Source organism: Pectinophora gossypiella, chromosome 17, assembly GCF_024362695.1.
Source record: "Pectinophora gossypiella chromosome 17, ilPecGoss1.1, whole genome shotgun sequence".
NCBI classification, from domain to species: domain Eukaryota; kingdom Metazoa; phylum Arthropoda; class Insecta; order Lepidoptera; family Gelechiidae; genus Pectinophora; species Pectinophora gossypiella.
In genome coordinates this window covers 2,291,200-2,309,896 of record NC_065420.1, presented here as the reverse complement: position 1 = coordinate 2,309,896, position 18,697 = coordinate 2,291,200, and the positions used below count along the sequence as shown (strand labels likewise).

Below are 18,697 nucleotides of genomic sequence, written 5' to 3'. Positions count from 1 at the left end.
TGACAGATCTAAAACTAACGAAAATCTTTTTTCTATTTGACTTATTTATGAATTTTAATCAAGAAAACGTGATAATAAGTTCGACAGCAACCAGTTCAGGTCCCCGAAACAGCCCATTTCAGGCCGCGTATATATGGAAATACTACTTCAATACGTCCCAGCCTCGTCTTTTTTTAACGTCCTCGTTAAAAAAAGACGTCCTAACCTGAACTAACTAACCTAACAATGAACACCACGCGTAAATATATGTCCAGAAATGCGCTGCAAGTCGTCTGGACTGGGCGCGAAAACAACATAAAATTCGATTAGCTGCTAAGTGTCCCGCATGCTATCACCAGCTGTCACTGACATACGTATGAAGTCCCGCGGATTTTATTGGAACTAAATGACAAGTCATAATAATTATATGCGGATACTGCGACATCAGCGCCGTGCTTGCGGGACGTCCTGAAGCGCTATTACATCTTTCAAACGCGATGCGACAAAGTTTGAACCGACGCGATTTAGGAAAAATCTACCTTATTATTATTGTACTATGATCGTTATTTGTAAAATCATACAATACATATACACAATTCTTTATACACAATATAATTATTATGACATATTGTGGACTTTTCGGTAGACCTACAAAAAAGGAACAATTCAACCATACGTTGTTTTGTTATATCTCAATGGGCTCAGGCAGTGTTTTCGCCGAAAGCTCCAAGTCGGCTATATTTGTAACGATAATTATGTTTGACATTCATCATCATTTTTGAACCATTTTATACAAAAAAAATACTTGTATAAATTATATAAGTACCCTAAAGCACGCCCATGAATCACTCTACTAATTGGTGAAAACCGTATGAAAATCCGTTCAGTAGTTTTTTAGTTAGCCGCATGTTCACTGATGCGATTAATGCCTGTTAGAATTTTACAAAATAAAAAATACGGAAATTACGGAAGGTACTTAAGTGCAAAGTACATTATTGTATAATTATAATATTATTGGTAAAAGTGATACTTTTTGAAAATTCCGTAACAAATATACGGGTTCGCCAAATTCAATTGTAAAAAAAAATACAAAAAGTATAAACAATTAAAACATGCACTTGGGTTTGAACCGTGAACCTTAAGAATGGCGGCGACTGCTTTACCAAATGCGCCATTTAGAAGTTAGAAGTAGATTTCAAATTATGCATCTCTTTTAATAGCTAACCTAGTTTGCATGTGTGTGTGACAGCTTCGTGTTTGTACACAAAATGAAATGACACCAACTTTTGATGCAATGTTTCAATATGATATCTTCAGTAATTACTTCAAAATTGTAGCTTAACTTAAAGATAATGTATATAAGATTTCGCCACCTAACATTTCACTGGGTCAGAACTCAACACTAAACGAATAAATGGAAAAAAATACGAAAACTGCAGAAGTAACGCCATCTACTGACGCAGCGTTACCTAGCTGACTAAAACGCATCACCTTAAACCCATAGATTGAACCCAACATGATATAACCTATTTGGAGGACTGATAGGTACTGCCAATAACAACTGAAAAGAACATTTTTCTTTCTAATCTGTGCAATCTTGTCAACAAACCTGTATCCACCCTTGATCCACCCGAGGTTGGTTACGGGCTGAACAATATTTTCTTCCGAAATCGGTACTTAGTAGATATTATTAGTTATGGCTCGCAAACCTCCCGTATCTATTCAAGAGAACATAGAGACAAATGAAGAATTTGAAGAATATATCGAGAAGCATTCCAATGTATTGATTTGTAAGTATTTCTCTGACCATCATCCAAATTCAAATTCAAAAGTATCTTTATTCAATAGGTAACATAGTTACACTTTGAATCGTCATTTTTTACATAACGAACGTCTCATCCGCCTAAAACTACTGCAGCTTCTCACAACCCGTATAGCCGGGGAAAAGAAGCTGCAAGAAAAACCTCGGCACACGGCCCTAGACGTTCTTTAAAAAAAACCAAAATATTGTTATAAGTACAATTGAGTAATTTAGCTGCCTAATATCAGTTCTCAGACAGTTAATCCCATGCATTCATTATCTTCTAAATAATCACTAACCTTATAATTATAACCTTTTTGTAAAGTTTCTGTTTAACTACTGTCTTATCCCATCTGGCGTTATCCTGTTCTTTACAGGATCCGCTTACTAAAGATTTGGCAGGTCTGGCTTTAAAGACTAAGTACTTCCTGTCTGACCTTCCCATCCGAAGGGGAAACCAGCCCAATACAGGGCAACGCATTTTTCGGGAATGTGCGTTTCCTCACGAGGTTTTCCTTCACAACTGAGCAAAGAGTTTCTTTAACCGATGACTTTAGTTTTCATTTTCTTGTTAATGAAAGTACTTATGTTTAATATAAGTCTGGATATTTTTTAAGGTATGGAAGTATACTCTGAGTTTTGTGGTAACTGCTTGGCTACTGGTCAGGCTGTGAGGAAGGCGAAGCTTGAGATTGGAGGCGACAATATAGCAATGTGCAAGGTACAGTATACAACATACGGTCACGAGCATTAATATGTATACACTTTGGTACCATGTCACATTAACTTTTTTGACAAATTGAACTGTAAGTCTCACTAAATGTCAAATATGTTAGTGCGACAGAGTCCTAAAGTGGGTACATTATATTGCTCATGACTGTACATACAACTCACGCCAGTCTTAGAGGAATTGTGTCCTCGTTATAGATGTTTTTTTTTGACGTGACTTATCATAGATTTGCCGCCGATGGCATTAACTACTTGGCCGGACAATTGGGGAGCGCTGAAGGCTCTCACCCGGTACAACGTTTAAGACAACAGGCCTGAGGGTGCCCAGTTGGGCGCGAACCTCGGCTCAGGGATTCGTCTGAGAGTGGATCGATAGCGATACGCGCTGATTGAGGGAAATCGTCGACCACGCCGGCGTGGTCGGTATTGGGGTTCTTTATGGATGACAGGCTGATCCCTCATATAACGTTTGTACATACTTACATAAGATCACGTCTATTTCCCGTCAGTTCAGAGTAGACAGACATAGACCATGAAATTCCACTTGCTACGATCCTGACACCACTTTTGCTTCTTCGACTTTCATCGTCATCATCATCTTCTTCTTGATTAAAATGTATAAATAAGTAGTATGTGTGTTGAGGAGCTCGGTGGCGCAGCGGTAAACGCGCTCGGTCTGCGATTGTTGAAATTAAGCAACTTTCGCAAAGGCCAGTCATAGGATGGGTGACCACAAAAAAAAGTTTTCATCTCGAGCTCCTCCGTGCTTCGGAAGGCACGTTAAGCCGTTGGTCCCGGCTGCATTAGCAGTCGTTAATAACCATTAATCCGCACTGGGCCCGCGTGATGGTTTAAGGCCCGATCTCCCTATCCATCCATAGGGAAGGCCCGTGCCCCAGCAGTGGGGACGTTAATGGGCTGATGATGATGAAGTAGTATGTAAGTACGTTAAATAGAAAAAAGAAAATTATTATCGTCAGTTTCAGAGATCTGTCTTTCTTTAGCAATCGGGATTTCATAATATATCTTTGACCTAAGACACAGTCTCGTAACGGCCTCCGTGGTCCAGTGATTGAGTGTTCTGCTCACGATCCGGAGGTCCCAGATTCGAATCCCGGTGGGGATAAATCACTGATCCCTAGTTTGGTTAGGACATTGCAGGCTGATCACCTGATTGTCCAAAAGTACCTAAGATGATCCGTGCTTCGGAGGGCACGTTAAGCCGTTCGTCACGGTTACTACTTACTAATGTAAGTACGTAGTCGTTAGTTGAGTCACGTCAGGGGCCTTTGGCGGCTCAATATTAATCCTGACACCAGGGTTGATGAGGTTGGTCATCCAACTCACAACACACACGATAGAAGAAGAATCTGGGTCGCAGGAGGATAAGGGGTGAATGGCACAGCATGTTAATTCAAAAAAATTCAAATTCAAAATCTTTATTTTCAGACTATTTATTGTCCATAGATGTTAGTAACATAGTACTTAATCCTAATGTTAGTAGACTAATATTTAGTAGAAAATTAGAGTTGTGTAGCGGGAGGAGGTATGTGTGCGTGTAGTCGCAACCATCGCGCCATAAATGGCGACTCCCAGCAGCCTAACCTATGACCTGTGTTATTTCCAGGTGCAATGCGACAAAATAGACGCGTTGGAGAGATTCCAGAACAAAAGTGAGCCGATATTTCTCTTCTTGCAGGTCTGTAGTTCCTTTTTTTCACGAAACGGTTAATTCGGCCATCTTTGACGACACGATTTTATAACACACTGGAGCGGCCCGACCCGGCTACGCACGGGTGGATATTTATCTTTTAAGAGTAAATTTTAGTAGGGATCCCTATTTTTTCCTAGTAATAAATATAGCCTATGTTATTTAGGGATAATGAAGCATTCAAATGGTGAAATAATTTTTGAAATCTGTTCAGTAGTTATTGAGTTTCTTCATCATCATCATCATCAATTTAAGAGCCACGCTCGGTGTCGGTGCAGCATTTTCCATGGCGCTTTTGCCTTTCTTGAGTTTATTCAATACAAAAAAAAAATACCTACAAATAGTTCCTCTTTATAATATTACTTTAGATACCCCAAAAGATACGTCTTTAACCCAATTGGGATAGTCCAGAGGTTCATCCATCGCAAGATGAACTAAGTTACCCATATATCATCGAGCATTCTGTTAGACCAACATGGTGGTGAGCCGTATTGGAGTCTATAACGGTCGAGCCAACTGTGTTAGTGAAAATTAATAACTCATTGGTGCAAGTCCGGTACAGAGATTCGAACCGGCGCTTCCCGTTTGAAAAGCAAACCGTCGATCCACAGGACCGTATGACTACTTGTTTATTAACATACTTACATAATACATACATAAACTCACTCCTATTTTCCACCGGGGTAAGCAGAAACTATGGAATTCCATTTGCTTCGATCCTGACGCCCTTCTCTTACTTACTCCACATTCATCAATGGTTTCATACACGCACGCCGATTCAGAGTAGATTTCTAAAGACATCTCTAATTTGTTTAATAAGTATACGTCCTTCTAGGTCTTCCTCTGCCAGCCCTACCATCAACATTCGCTTTACTTGTGGATTAAAAAAGTAATAATTTCCCCAGAAAGGCAAATTAACCAAAGCCATGTTTGGCGCCAACGGTATCGAGCTGTGTCGCATCGTGGAAGAGGAATTGGGACTCATGAAGACCGAGCAAGACTTGGGTATAGAGGTGCCCAAGTACAACATTGGAGAGATGCTGCCTATGGAAGCTGTATGATTGTTATTGTCTTTTTCGCGTCGGTTTAATGACGATGCATAGATCGCAAGAATTTCGGATGAACAGGAGAAGGACATGTATAACTACAGAAACACTGGTTTTTAAAAGATGCGTTGCTGTTGCAGTTTCTTGTCATTTCTTCTCCTCAGCCATAAAACCTTGCGAAATGACGTAAATTCAAAAATGTTACATTGACCTTCAACAATTTTATCCATGATAATTACGTTGAATAAATGATTCTGATTTCTGATTACTAACGCGCAACGTGATAAAATATTGCCACGGTAATTTTATCGATTCCGACGATATAATTATGTCGTTTAGTTTATTGGTGCTAATATGTGAACCCAAATTAGTCATGTCGTTCTGTCAAATTACGAACAATACACGTGGGACGCATGTTAGGAAAAATAACAAACTTGATCGATTTCGACAAAATTTATTGCATAGATCGATAATTTTATGACGTTGCGTATAGTATGTTAGCTCTTAGCTCCACCTTAGACCACATCGCTGCTTTAGACCAGGCTGGATATGATCAAACGCCTCAAAAGCGGTGCCGTATGTTGCATTAAATTTGTCAACTGGCCAACTTAAGTTGACCATATTGTTGAAACGTCAACGTTTAATGATATATCAATCAACGTTTGGCCATGTCGTTAATGTAGACGGTGTCCATGCTATGTGGTGTAATAAAAATGTGAATAGTCGATTAATTTCTTAGGTTCAAAATTATGTAAGTAAGTACCTATTCGATATGGAAAAAATTACATTGATACATGAAATGATCAATTCTATTATCTGGCCACGACATATATACGCTTTGAAACCATGTCACATATAAACTTTTTTGACAAATTAAACCGTAATTCTCATTAAATGTCAAATATGGTAGTGCGACAGGGTTCTAAAGTGGGTACATGATATTGCTCATGACTGTACATGTGACAGGGTTCTAAGATGTGCAGGTACATGGTAGTGATTGTGACCGTGTTAAAACAACAGGAAAAGCAAGAAGAAGACCAGCGTAGAGACAGGGAGTACAGCGAGCAAGCACACAGGCTGCGCGTGCTAACGCTGGCTGCGCGTAAGGTTAGTGTTGAAACTACTCATATTTTCATACTTTTTTCTTATTTCTTTTTTTTTCTTTTTCTTTTCTTTTTTGTCTTTCTTTAGGAGCGTGTCTCGCGCCGACTAGCGGCCAACGTGAAGAGGCTCAACTTCATCATGTTCTGGCCGCAGCACCACCAGGCTCACTACGACTTGTATGAGAAGTGGGATATTGTCAGTAAGCACGGAGTTTTGTGCCTTCCTTATCTTTTAAATAGGATCTACTATTTCGTTCTAGCGCACCCTGAACACTTCAAACGGAAATTTTATTCTTACGGCGTGTCGCCGTAAGTGCGAACGAGACAGACAATCCGTGTACGCTCCCTCTTACTCCTTAGCGGCCTACGTTAGTCTAAAGTAAAACCCAGATTTTTTTGACGTGACTTATGTAGATTTGCCGCAGATGGCATTAACTACTTGGCCGGAGAAATGGGGAGCGCTGAAGGCTCTCACCCGGTACAACGTTTAAGACAACAGGCCTGCGGGTGCCCAGTTGGGCGCGAACGTCGGCTCAGGGCGTCGTCTGGGAGGAAAAATATTTGAAAGAATTAATCGACCCTAGTGGGTCGATAGCGATAAGCGCTGATTGAGGGAAATGGTCGACCACGCTGGCGGGAGTAACACCCAAAGGGAGTGGGTAAATCGTTTCGTCCTCTCCTTTCTCTTTTCTTTCCTTCTTACATAAGGTTGCCTATTTGTTTTCAACAGACATCCAAGTGGCTGCGAAGGACACCTTCCAGCTGACAGAAGACACGGCGAGAGAAGCTCTGTATATGAGCGACGTAGACCTGAATGAAGCGTGCATGCACTCCCTGCTGTCCGGAGAGGTGCTGGTGGTACTCTTCAAGATGTTTGACACTGATGACCGGGACTTCGTCAGTAAGTGCTGTTTTCGAACTTAAAGCTGTTACCAGACCAATCGATCGATAGTCGATGGCCGTAGATCGATGGTGGAATGGAATAGTCGATACGCCACCTGCAGCATTCAATCACACATAAACGCATAAACAGCCTATATACGTCCCACTGCTGGCACAGGCCTCCCCTCAATCAACCGGAGGAGGTATGGAGCATACTCCACCACGCTGCTCCAATGCGGGTTTGTGGAGGTGTTTTTACGGCTAATAGCCGGGACCAACGGCTTAACATGCCCTCCGAAGCACGAAATCATCTTACTTTTTAGGACAATCAGGTGATTCAAGCCTGAAAAGTCCTTACCAAACAAAGGACAGTCTCACAAACAACATTCCATGATATATATTTAAATACTTAGTGTGTTCACATGCCCGCTTTTTGCGAGGATCTTTTCCAATAAGATTGGTTACTTATACTTATAAGCCACATGCGAGCACATGAACAGTCCGAGTTGAAGCAGTCGCTGTAGCCGAAACCGGCTGGATCACATCATATTCCTTATTCTATGCTTATAGTCAAAAGTCACGAAAGCGCTTTTTTAAAATGTCATTCTGGGGTAAAAAGGCGACATCAAAGCAATAATAAAAAACATTGCTAATTTCACATTTGTTTACATTGCGCACTTACTTTTGTATCATCATCACTAATTTAAGAGCCACGCTCTTGGCAGTGTGGCATTCTCCATTCTTGCCTATCAAAGACCAATTCCTACAAGATAGTTTCTACAAGATCAATTACAGCTACCAGACTTATCGACCAACGTAGATTGATAGAATCGATCGATCTGTTAGTCGAACGGTATCCGTCGATAGTTTGACACGTTGACAGCCCAGTGACCCATATACGGGTCATGACGGACAGCTACATATGTCCGTGATCCATACATGGGTCACTAAGAAACGGTCAAGTATTGTGAAGTGTTAAGAATACATTTATTATTATTTACTTTTTTGAAAGGATGTATAAAAATTGTAGTAATATGCGGGACTTACAAGTCCAAACATTTTGTATGGGGACTGTCAACGTGTTAAAGCCACCAGACCAACTCTCTCTGGTCTAGTCTGGGGCCTAGAGCAACCCCATCAAAGATAAAAAAAGTGTTAGTGCGACAGAGTGCTAAAGTGGGTACATTATATTGCGTATGACTGTACACATATGGTGGTTATATTTGTATCGTACGACAGAACTGATGCGATACGCACTATACGAAGAGATACCGGTGCCTAAGGAGGACGTCCCTCCGGAGAAGCAGGTGCCCCCATTCCCCGCGTACGAGAGGTACGCCAGCATCAGCAAGACGGCCAGGGAGGTGCGCAGGGAGAGGTACGAAGCCAAGATGGCCAAGCTGGTAAGTTTTATTTATTCTTCTTTCATATGGGCTTATAGGGTTTCGATTATATACAGAGTGTTAGTAACGGATACTAAGAGGGATGATTCAGCACATTATTCTGAGTTAGTATCAAGTGGAATTTTCCATCGCAAAAGTATTGAATTAAAAATAACTTAAAAAAAACCAATAAAAGACATGAATTTTGAGACGGAAATTTCCACTTGATATTAACTCAGAATCATGGTCTGAATCATCCTCCTTAAAGTATTCGTTACGATGTCACTAAAACTCTGTATATTGATAAATGCACAAACGAAACATAAACAGGCTATATACATCCCAGTGCTGGGCACAGGCCTCCTCCTCAATCAACCGGAGCGAGCAATAGAGCATTCCACCACGCTGCTCCACTGCGGTTGTTCCGGCCAAGTAGTTAATGCCATTTGAGGCAAATCCACAAAAGTCACGTCAAAAAAAGTAAAAAAAAACAGTGCGATCGATAACAATTTCAAATTTTCCAGGCACAAGAGAAAGAGGAACGCGACAGACTGGCGAAGGAAACTGAGAGACTCGCAAGAGAGGCAGAGGAAGAACGGTTAAAGGAGGAGAAGCAAAGAGCTGATGATGAACGGATGGCCAGGCTAGCTGCCGGAGTTAGCTATCTTTTTTTCTTTTCTAGTTTCTTTCTTTTATTTATTTATTAGACTCACAAAACAACTTGGGAGTACAACACAAAAAATAGGTAAAAAAAATAATAATTTGAACACTGAGATATAATATTGTTTTGATATAATTGCATCAAATATTATTATGATACTACCTATATTGCTTCTCTTTATTTTAATAATGATTGGAAGATGTGTTGTGCCTGAGTGTAATATCATCATAAATTTAAGAGCCACTATCTTGTCGGTGAAGCATCCTCCATGCTACTTTTTTATAAAATAGGGCAGTGGTTTCCCTCTTGCCTGTCGCCCCGCAGTACTCTGTCTGACGCGAGTGGGATGGCGCCCAGAGTAGTCCATTTCAAAGCCGTATTAGGACTCCTGTTCGCTGCCCTCTGTCAGGTTCCAGGTTACAGTCCCTGTGATTTGCCCCTTCCGTCTTGCATTGTTGTACCGATGGCTCCCATCTCCGCCTCTGCAACCATTGAGGTCTTCACCCGTATTCCTGGGCAAGGGTTCTACGTTATATCCCGTTGACCAGTGGGGACTGTAATATATATTGTATAAATGATTCTGATTTCTGGTATCGGCGTCTATAACGGTCGAGGCAATTGTGTTACTGAAAACTGTCATCATCATCAATTTAACCACGCTCTTGTCGGTGTAGCATTTAAAAATACTCTCTATGCTACTTTTTTAGGGAAAAATAGGGTCGAAAACTGTACTTACGATAAATTAATAACTCATTGGAGTAAGTCCGGTACCGGGGTTCGAACCGTTGCTTCCCGTTTGAGAAGCAAGCCGTTGTGGCACAGAACTACAGTGAGTTCACATTAATACTTATTTACTACTATACTTATTGCGATACTTATCGTGTTGAAATTGTCAGTTACCAGCAGAACCGGACCCGTCAGAGGCGGCGGCAGCAGATGGCGCTGAAGGGGAAGGAGGTGAAGGCGGTGAAGGGGGCGAGAAGCCTGAAGGAGAAGGTATATTTCATTTTTACTTATTCGCTTACATTAAATATACAATAAACATTGCAGTCATAGTATAAAGAATAATACTTATAAGTAGTTATCTATATTTTATAATGGTATAAGTATTTTTTTACAATTATTACAACTATTACTAGAAGTTAAAAAACTTTCAAGAGCTGCCAGCTGTCCATCAAATAAAAATTAATACTGGCTGTACGGCTTTGCCTTTGCCTCAAGGGGACCTACCTAACTAGTCTTTGCCTAACTACCTACTTTAAAAAAAAATGTATTGTTGGCTCTGGCACCCGTATTCTCAGATGTCACTCAAGAGTTCCTCCACTCGACTCAACCTCGGTTGAGGATTTTTGGTATTCATAGTTGACATTTACGTCCTCGACTTATGGTTCTTCCTCACTGGAGGTGAGTAAAAATTGAGGAATGAACTGTCAAATGTAAGGTACCTCGTGACCAACCTTAAGGACTACTCAACGCTTGAAATCCGTGCGAACGCTTGTTGTGACGATACTTTTTATATTACAAACTTCGATTTTTGTTATTAAAATGAGTGATAGTGACTTATATAGTGACTTTGAAGAGTTTATGGATTATGTTTATGATAATCCTTACGATTATCCGGCGCGGAAATATATCAGAGACGCTCAAAACCCTTTGGAATGTTACGACGAAGAACAATTTCAAAAACGCTTTCGATTTAGGAAAGATACCGTTGTTCATATGATATTGCCACTGATTGGATTGCAATCAAATGTAACCAACAAAGGGTTACCTTTACCACCCATATTGCAACTACTCATAGCGTTAAGATTTTATGCTACAGGAAACTTCCAGGTAAGTTAGCCATTCAAGCATTTATATAATTACTTATCTACAGTTATAAAAAATATTTACCAAACTATTTCTGTTTCAACAGATTGTTTGCGGAGACCTGCATAAGATCAGTCAGCCAGTTGTATCTAAAATCGTGGCTAAGCTATCGAAAATATTAGCAATGAAAGTAGTTGAGTTTATCAAGTTCCCTGGAGCACACGAGAGAGCCAACGTGAAGAGAGCATTTTACCAACGTGCTCAATTCCCAGGGGTAATCGGGTGCATTGACTGCACTCACGTACCAATTAAAAATCCGAGTCGGGAAAATGGAGAACTTTTCAGAAATAGAAAGGGTGAGTTCTCTATAAATGTACAACTAATATGCGGGCCACAAATGTTGATTTACGACATTGTGGCGAGGTGGCCAGGATCTGCCCATGATTCCCGCATATTCAGCAACAGCCGTTGTAGTATGCGCTTTGAAGAAGGGGATTTAGTAGGTGCTGGCATACTTTTAGGGGACAGTGGATATGCACAGTCGTCTTACACGTATACTCCCGTGCTAAATCCACAAACACCAGATCAGGAGCGCTACAACAGATCCCATATCAGTACTAGAAATATTATAGAAAGGCTGAATGGTGTCCTGAAAAGAAGATTTGCTTGTTTAAGCAGGAAGCTTAAGAACAAAATAAAAAATGTCCCTAACATCATCGTGGCATGTGCTGTATTGCACAATATCAGTGTTAACACTAACCAAGAAATGCCAGAACCCTTGAGGTCAAGGATAGACCCACCAACACCTGTTCCAGACAATGAACGAGGTAGTATTATAAGAGCTAGTTTTATCGCAAGACATTTTAGTTAAGTATAATTTTGTTATGTTAGTTATGTTTCCTCAGCAAAAAGAACGCCTTTTGTACCACTTGCTTCTTGTATTTAAATAATAAAGAGTTACTGTATTGTATTATGTACTAGTTTAGTTTCTATCTAGATGTTAGATATGTATTAAATACCTATAATATTATGTTATAATTCATATAGAAAAAGTTCTTAGAAATATTCTTTAAGATTCCATTATTTGTATCATAGTTAAAATTAGTTATTGCTCCAAATACAAGGGATATGCTCAATAAAAAAAATGTAATAAAAACTATCAATTTATTTCTTTCTTTCCCTAGAAAGATGCAGCTCTGCTAGCTCTCGCTTAGCCCGGCTGCATAGCAGCAACTCCTGCGCACTTTCCTTTTCAAGGCGAGCTTTATGATATGTCTCCTCAGCTGCCTTTACGAGCCACTCCCGCTCTGCTATCCTCAATTTGTGTAGCTCCTCCTCCCTGTCCACTATCACCTGATATCTATCCTTTCGCAAGGTGAACTCCTGATTAATTACATGAGCCCGAATGTTCTTTGAAGCTGAAACGTAACAAGAAGATATGTTAAAACGCACGAAAGTTCACAGGCTTAATAAACACAGTTACTTATAATAAAAATATTTTTTAACCGATCCTTTTTACTACGAAGTGAATACGTTTAACTGGCTAATATAAAAAAAGGTCACCACAAGTGCTGACAGATGGCCATCACATTCACAGATGTGAATGTAAACAAAAGATAAGAAAGCTGTAAAAACTTTTGTGGACGGAGTTGGGTCGCGCAAGATCAGCATGGGGTTTCTAGGAATTTGTTACCAAAAATACATTAGAAATTATTTTAGTTACTTATAAAGCAGATTTTGTTCAACAATATTGCTATAATAAGAATACCTTGAGTTTGAGAAGGTGCTCCATAATCATGTTCTCTCAATCCAGTTGATGGTCGACGAGGTAGCTCTACTTGTGCCACAGGAACAGACTCTACAAATAAAAAATTCCAAATATGTTACTTAAATAAGGTTACATAAGTGTTCATTAAACACACCTCTTTCTTAAAATCTTTAAAATCTTCACACTGGTTTAGATTACTTGTAATAATAATCAAGCCTATAGTTTTGTTTAAATGTACTAGATAATCAACTTAAGAAAATATCTAAGAAAATACCTTGAATTAGAGAAGGTGGGTCATAATCGGAGAGACGAGACCCGGCTGATGGACGATATTGATTATCCATTATTTCAATATCAACTTCCACAGGAATAGCTTCTGCAAAAAAGGCAAAACATAATGTATTCTGCAAAAAAAAAATATGTTGTTTATTGTGTTAGAAATGGCAAAAAATATAGCTTAACTATTATACTTTGTATTTGGGATGGTCCTTCGCCAGGTGAGGTATTAGCGGGTGCTGCAGGGGCTGCAGGTGCAGGGAGATCGGGTACTGGGGCTAACATGTTGTGGTCCAACACCATATCTGGAATGAAAATGTTATCAATTGCTATAATTTTTACTTGCAAGAGCCACTCGGTGAAATTCTATTAACTTTCAACTGAACATAGAAAAGAGATATCAATAAAAACTATTTAGTAAGTGGAATAAGGTATGTATGTATATCCTGATAACTCACCACTATCACTATCAAACACGCCTTGTAGCTCTATATTTGTGGCATCCAAAAGAGCAGCATCAATAGCCTCCTGGGAGCCTTGAGAGGTACTAGCTGCATACAACCCACCTCCGGTCCTCATGCGTTCCCTTCCAAATTCAAATGAAAAAAAGAGAAGCTTAAAAATAACATTACTTACAGCATTGCACTGTGTTTTGTAACAATAGTAAATATTTACTTTTAAGAAAGTATATGATATTTTACCTTTTTTCTTGTGCTAGAAATTGTTTTCTTCTGGTTTTTAAATTGTCCCAACATTTTTTTAATTGTGCCTCTGTTCGCTAAAAGAAATCAAAGGTTTGTTTGTAAGTTTAATCAAAATCAGGAATGATATTAATATTATGTGCTACATTTAGGTACTTACTTTACTATTGGTCTCAATGGAGTTACATTCTTGTGTAAGGCGTACCCAAGCCATTTTTTTTACATTTGCATTTCCAGCCCCAATAGTTGCAGCAGAATTTAATTTATATTTCAAAACTAATTCCTGCAGACACACTTTTTCGTGTTCAGTGAAAGTTTGTCTTGTTGATCCGCTCGACATTTTGACTTGATAAACACTTTTACAAATCTAATAAACACTTTCACACTCCACAAAGTAGTTTGGGACGGATGATAACTTGCTCAGTGCAAAGTAGTCTGAAATTTGTGTTTGAAATAAACAAAGCCGGTACCGCGAAATCAACTGTCAAAGTCGATTTGACAATTTGTTTGACGTTTAAATGTTCCCATAAACTACAAACGTGACCACAGCCAACAGAATTCTATCATGCTGCCAACAAAATAATACGAAAACAATGACGTCATACCTCCACTCTTCCTCGCTGGAGGAAACCTCCGTTAAGGTTGAGGTGCCAACTAAGAATACCGATTTCAAGGAGATTTTGAGAATCCCTTAAGGTGGCCTTGGCTGAGGACCGAGTGAAGGCAGTTTTGAGTAAACATCTTAGAATACGGGTGTTAGTGTTGTGACATTAGCATTAGTGACGTGTTTCCGCGATCGATTTTGCTCGATTTAATATAATTATAAGTATCTTGTATAATAGTAAGGATGTACTGTACATAATATAATATCTGTTAAAGGTGCTGAAGGTGAAAAAGCTGAGACCGTAGTTACGGATGTGACCGATGCAACTGATACGACTATGCAAGAGGGAGAGCTCCCGCCTCCCGAAGGCGAATTCGCGGTGAGAAAAAGTTAAATAAATATTTCAAACATCGAATTTAACCTATATATTTTTTTTCTAAGCAACAGAATAGACCATTCACGTCGCCTTATAGTGAAAACCAACCTAAGCCTTTCTCCTTTCTCTTCGAAAAAAATCACATCAGATTTTTCAAAAAGGTGCTTCACGTAAGCAAGCTTTTACTATAGCGCAAGTTGTTATGTTAGCAAGTGTAAGTATGACAGAAAACATTTGCCGTTGAGGCGATGAGTCCATTTGGCCCAGAGACAAAAGTTTTATTAAGGATCTTTCGAAGCTTTCGGGCTGGCAGCTATTTTTGTGAAAGGGTTAGTTTAGCTGTTCAAAGGGGAAATGTTACCAGTCTTTTGGGCACTTTGCCTCGGTGTGATGCTTTGGAGAAGTTTTTCTATTTGTAAGGATTAGTATATTATTCTGTTTGTGGATTTTAATAAATGTCTAGGTGAAACTATTGCAACTTGGCTAAGTCCTCAGGATTTTTATAACTACTCTTCATAAAAAAGTTTGGTTAATGTTCCATAGAGTCTTCAAGATCTTTCAGGTTTTCACAAAGGAACAAAGACGACAGCTTCTGCTGTTGAAGGTCCGAGCAATCTGCAATTGTTTTAATGCGCTTTTTAAATCCAGGGCGAAGCATTACCGGAGGAATTCCACTCGGATATAACTATTGAGGATGAGGAGTACATTCCTCCGGGAGGTCTCTTCGTGCCCGGCCTCTACTCACCCCCCAACGACTTGGCGAAGGCCAATGGACTTAAGCTGTTCTTCCCTAAGGCAATCTCATATACCTATTTCTTCTTTTAATGTCTTGTGAAGTTCACCAACCTTCTAGACGTAACATAGAGTATTGGTTCATAGCATGCTATATTATGAACCAGCTATTAGCTACGCGATAAATAAACCAATTCCATTGGTTGAAAATCTCAAATATCGTGATATCTGGGTTCCTTATTATGGCTCGGTTAGGTCTAAATGGCTTTTACAGACGTAATCGGACCTAACGAACCCCGTAAAAACGGAATAACGCTAGGGAGATGGTGAACCAAATAAAAAACGGTCTCACAAATAGTTAATTAAGATTTTGCTGCGCCGCAATTTTATACAGTATAGCGACTGTTCACGTTGTTCGAGTTACATTGATGGAAATCAATAAAAAAATATATGTCACTTTTATTGTTTATTTTAAATTTGGGTTCCCTACAGCTTAAAGCACAAAATGGGAACACGAATATTTTCATGAATTTTCCGGTAGGAAATTCCACTTGATATCAAATCAGAATCATTGTCTGAATCAAATAACCCCCAAAGTTTTCGGCACGGTGTCACTAACACCCTGTTAAAGGTTTTTCCCAGAACATATTAACGTTTTCCTGTCGTGTGGGTTGTGAGATGGAATACTCGTACCAACCTCATCAACCCTGGCGTCAGGGTTATTTATTACTGAGCCGCCAAAGGCCCCTGACATGGCTCACGTTAAGCCGTTGGTCCCGGTTACTACTTACTGATGTAAGTATGTAGTTGTTACATATTAACTTATAAGTTTCTGTCGTTCCTGTCAACAGTACGTAAGCACATACTTCACGTTGGAGACGGAGCACTTGCCGCCACACGTGCTGGTGATGTTCACCATCGACAAGCGGTACGAGGCAATGGAAATCGCGAACCAGTTCGCCAGCGAGATCCTTAATGTAAACCCACTGACTTTTATTTAGAAGTTTTATTTTTAAATTAGGATTTTTCCCAAAATACTGAGTAGATTAGATTATACCTAATGACGTACCTTTCCCGGGAATGTTCCCAAGATGGAAAGTTGTTGCTTTTTAATTCATCTTCCTTGTACTCTGATCACATCTACCTGAAAGCTAGGTAATAAAGCCTCTTTACTGCCGGTAATTGGTCGGTATTTTTTTTCTTTTGCCCATTTGAGGGTCAGGCTAAGATCATAATACCATGCTGCCTAGTCTTCAGTACATTTCCTTTGCTGATTGGTCGGTAATGTTCCCACTTTGATTTTTTCTTTTTGCCCATTTAAAAGGCTAAGATCATAAGACCATGCTGCCTAGTGGGTACTTACCTACTGTGAATGGCACTAATATTTTACATAAGTAAGTAGATTTAATCGATTATTTTGTCCGCAGTTGGGTATATTTGTAGGTGACGACCCGTTCCAAGCGCAACACGTGGCGTACACAATTAGGCAATATGACAAGATGATCAGACTTCGAAAGCAGTAAGTTATCTTACAGTACAGTATTATACCTTCAGGCTATACAGGGTGTTATGGTGTGTGTGTATGTGGTATGTTACTACTTACTGATGTAACTATGTAGTCGTTACATGAGCCATGTTAGGGGCCTTTGGCGGCCCAATATTACCCTGACACCAGGTTTGATGAGGTTGGTAATCCACCTCACAACCAACACGATAGAAGAAGAGTGACACCGTAACGAATATTGAGGGGAATTATTGAAAATAATTAAAAAAATATATGAATTTTGCGACAGAACATTCTACTTGATATCAACTCAGAATCATGGCCTCAAAGTTTTCGTTACGATGTCACTAACACCCTGTATAATTTTGGACAAACTGAAAAAAGCAAAAATCATGTTATAAATTCCTACATTATACCGAATCGAATCCTTATTAGACCTCTTGGTCAATAAATTGTTTTCAAAACACAGTTGCTGAGGTTGATCATCCACCTCAGAACCTACACGAGAAAAAAGAAGATTTATTGTTTACTCTGTCCCCAGTTTAGACCGACTAGCCATAGCAGTGTCCCGTAAACGAAGCTTGCCTCTCCTGCAACTCGCTGGCCTCAACCCCATCTACATTAGCAGTGACATCTCGGCAGGAGAGAGAGACTGTTTGACTCTCTTTCCAGTGGGGTACGGGGATGACTACGTGGAGGAGGAGAGCGTTAAAGAAGAAGAGATTCAGGTAAGAAAGAGGCGAAAGGAGTGAGGTGGAGGGGGGTGGAGGTAAGGTAGAGGATTGAGCTTGTGTGTAGTGTGCTGTTTGCCTCGAACTGCGAACGCAATAACGATGATACGAACCTGACGACTGATTGGTTCAGCCTTAGTGGTGACCTTATAAGTACATAGAGGCAACCTCTTGATCGTCCTAAGCCCTACCATGGATCAGCGTTTTTCTTCCCCCTTTATCGTTATCGGGCAGAAGATAACTAAATCGCTGTGATTCGCTTCGCTTGCGCTAAAGTATTTTATTACAAAAAACCGATCATAATAAACGATTGCAACTTGGCTAGGTTCTCAGAAAAGAGCGTGATTTTTTAAATAATATATTTGAATAAAGAAAAGTTTTTGGTTAAATGTTATATTTTTCTCTTCGCAGGAGGCTGCGCCTGTAGCAGATGTAGTACAAGAGGAAGTAAGTAATATTATGCCCATGTCGCGAATCTCTTGTAATTTTGTTTAAGCACTTATACAAAATTATGGATGAACGTACCTACTTTAATTTATGTACAAAGCTTCAAGGAAAATAGAAGAACTGTAAAGTTATCTATGTATTTATAATATGTTACGTTATCTTTCAACCTTTCAATTTCAGCAAAAACCCCCAGAAGAAGTTGAGGAGGAAGAGGATGAAGAAGAAGTGTAGAATAACAAACCAGAGACACAAACTGGGAATAAGATTGTCGATCTGTAGGTATAACCTACCTTTTTGGCGTACTTGATCTATTTTGAAGCATTACGATCTTTGTACTTAATATTTAATTTTATTGTACTTTAATCATATTTTTTAATTTATTAAAGTAATCAAGTAACACTATTTGTTTGTTTAAAAAATAAAATAAATACAAATATAAATAAATGCATACTTGT

General features: G+C 39.4%; 3 protein-coding genes and 1 long non-coding RNA gene across 8 annotated transcripts; 2 read left to right on the top strand and 2 right to left on the bottom strand.

Annotated features, from left to right (window-relative positions):
• Nucleotides 1–1,213: 1,213 nt before the first annotated feature.
• On the top strand, nt 1,214–18,641 carry LOC126374342 (uncharacterized). 5 transcript variants are annotated; one of them, XM_050020916.1, is made up of 16 exons: nt 1,219–1,769; nt 2,398–2,501; nt 4,137–4,208; nt 5,126–5,275; nt 6,287–6,373; nt 6,458–6,569; nt 7,100–7,270; nt 8,491–8,654; nt 9,158–9,289; nt 10,191–10,290; nt 14,728–14,831; nt 16,412–16,537; nt 16,988–17,079; nt 17,606–17,792; nt 18,207–18,242; nt 18,423–18,641. In XM_050020916.1, the coding sequence occupies exons 1-16, from the start codon at nt 1,676–1,678 to the stop codon at nt 18,471–18,473; spliced, it is 1,782 nt and encodes a 593-aa protein (XP_049876873.1). In that variant the 5' UTR covers nt 1,219–1,675; the 3' UTR covers nt 18,474–18,641. The 5 variants fall into 5 exon arrangements, with proteins under 5 accessions (XP_049876875.1, XP_049876877.1, XP_049876874.1 ...); XM_050020917.1 differs by lacking the exon at nt 16,412–16,537 and having other exon boundaries at nt 1,217–1,769; XM_050020918.1 differs by lacking the exons at nt 18,207–18,242; nt 18,423–18,641 and having other exon boundaries at nt 1,214–1,769; nt 17,611–17,770.
• Nucleotides 9,476–16,726, bottom strand: LOC126374543 (uncharacterized). Its single transcript, XR_007567463.1, has 3 exons — nt 16,630–16,726; nt 10,195–10,278; nt 9,476–9,776 (listed from the first exon to the last, which is right to left on the bottom strand). It is a non-coding gene; the product is annotated as an uncharacterized LOC126374543 (long non-coding RNA).
• LOC126374403 (putative nuclease HARBI1) lies at nt 10,678–12,133 on the top strand. Its single transcript, XM_050021041.1, has 2 exons — nt 10,678–11,127; nt 11,210–12,133. Exons 1-2 carry the CDS (start codon nt 10,840–10,842, stop codon nt 11,972–11,974), a joined length of 1,053 nt encoding a protein of 350 aa, XP_049876998.1. The 5' UTR covers nt 10,678–10,839; the 3' UTR covers nt 11,975–12,133.
• On the bottom strand, nt 12,254–14,606 carry LOC126374451 (uncharacterized). The gene is made up of 6 exons (XM_050021102.1): nt 13,849–14,606; nt 13,606–13,733; nt 13,342–13,452; nt 13,146–13,247; nt 12,872–12,961; nt 12,254–12,521 (listed from the first exon to the last, which is right to left on the bottom strand). Exons 2-6 carry the CDS (start codon nt 13,724–13,726, stop codon nt 12,268–12,270), a joined length of 678 nt encoding a protein of 225 aa, XP_049877059.1. The 5' UTR covers nt 13,727–13,733; nt 13,849–14,606; the 3' UTR covers nt 12,254–12,267.
• Nucleotides 18,642–18,697: the final 56 nt, after the last annotated feature.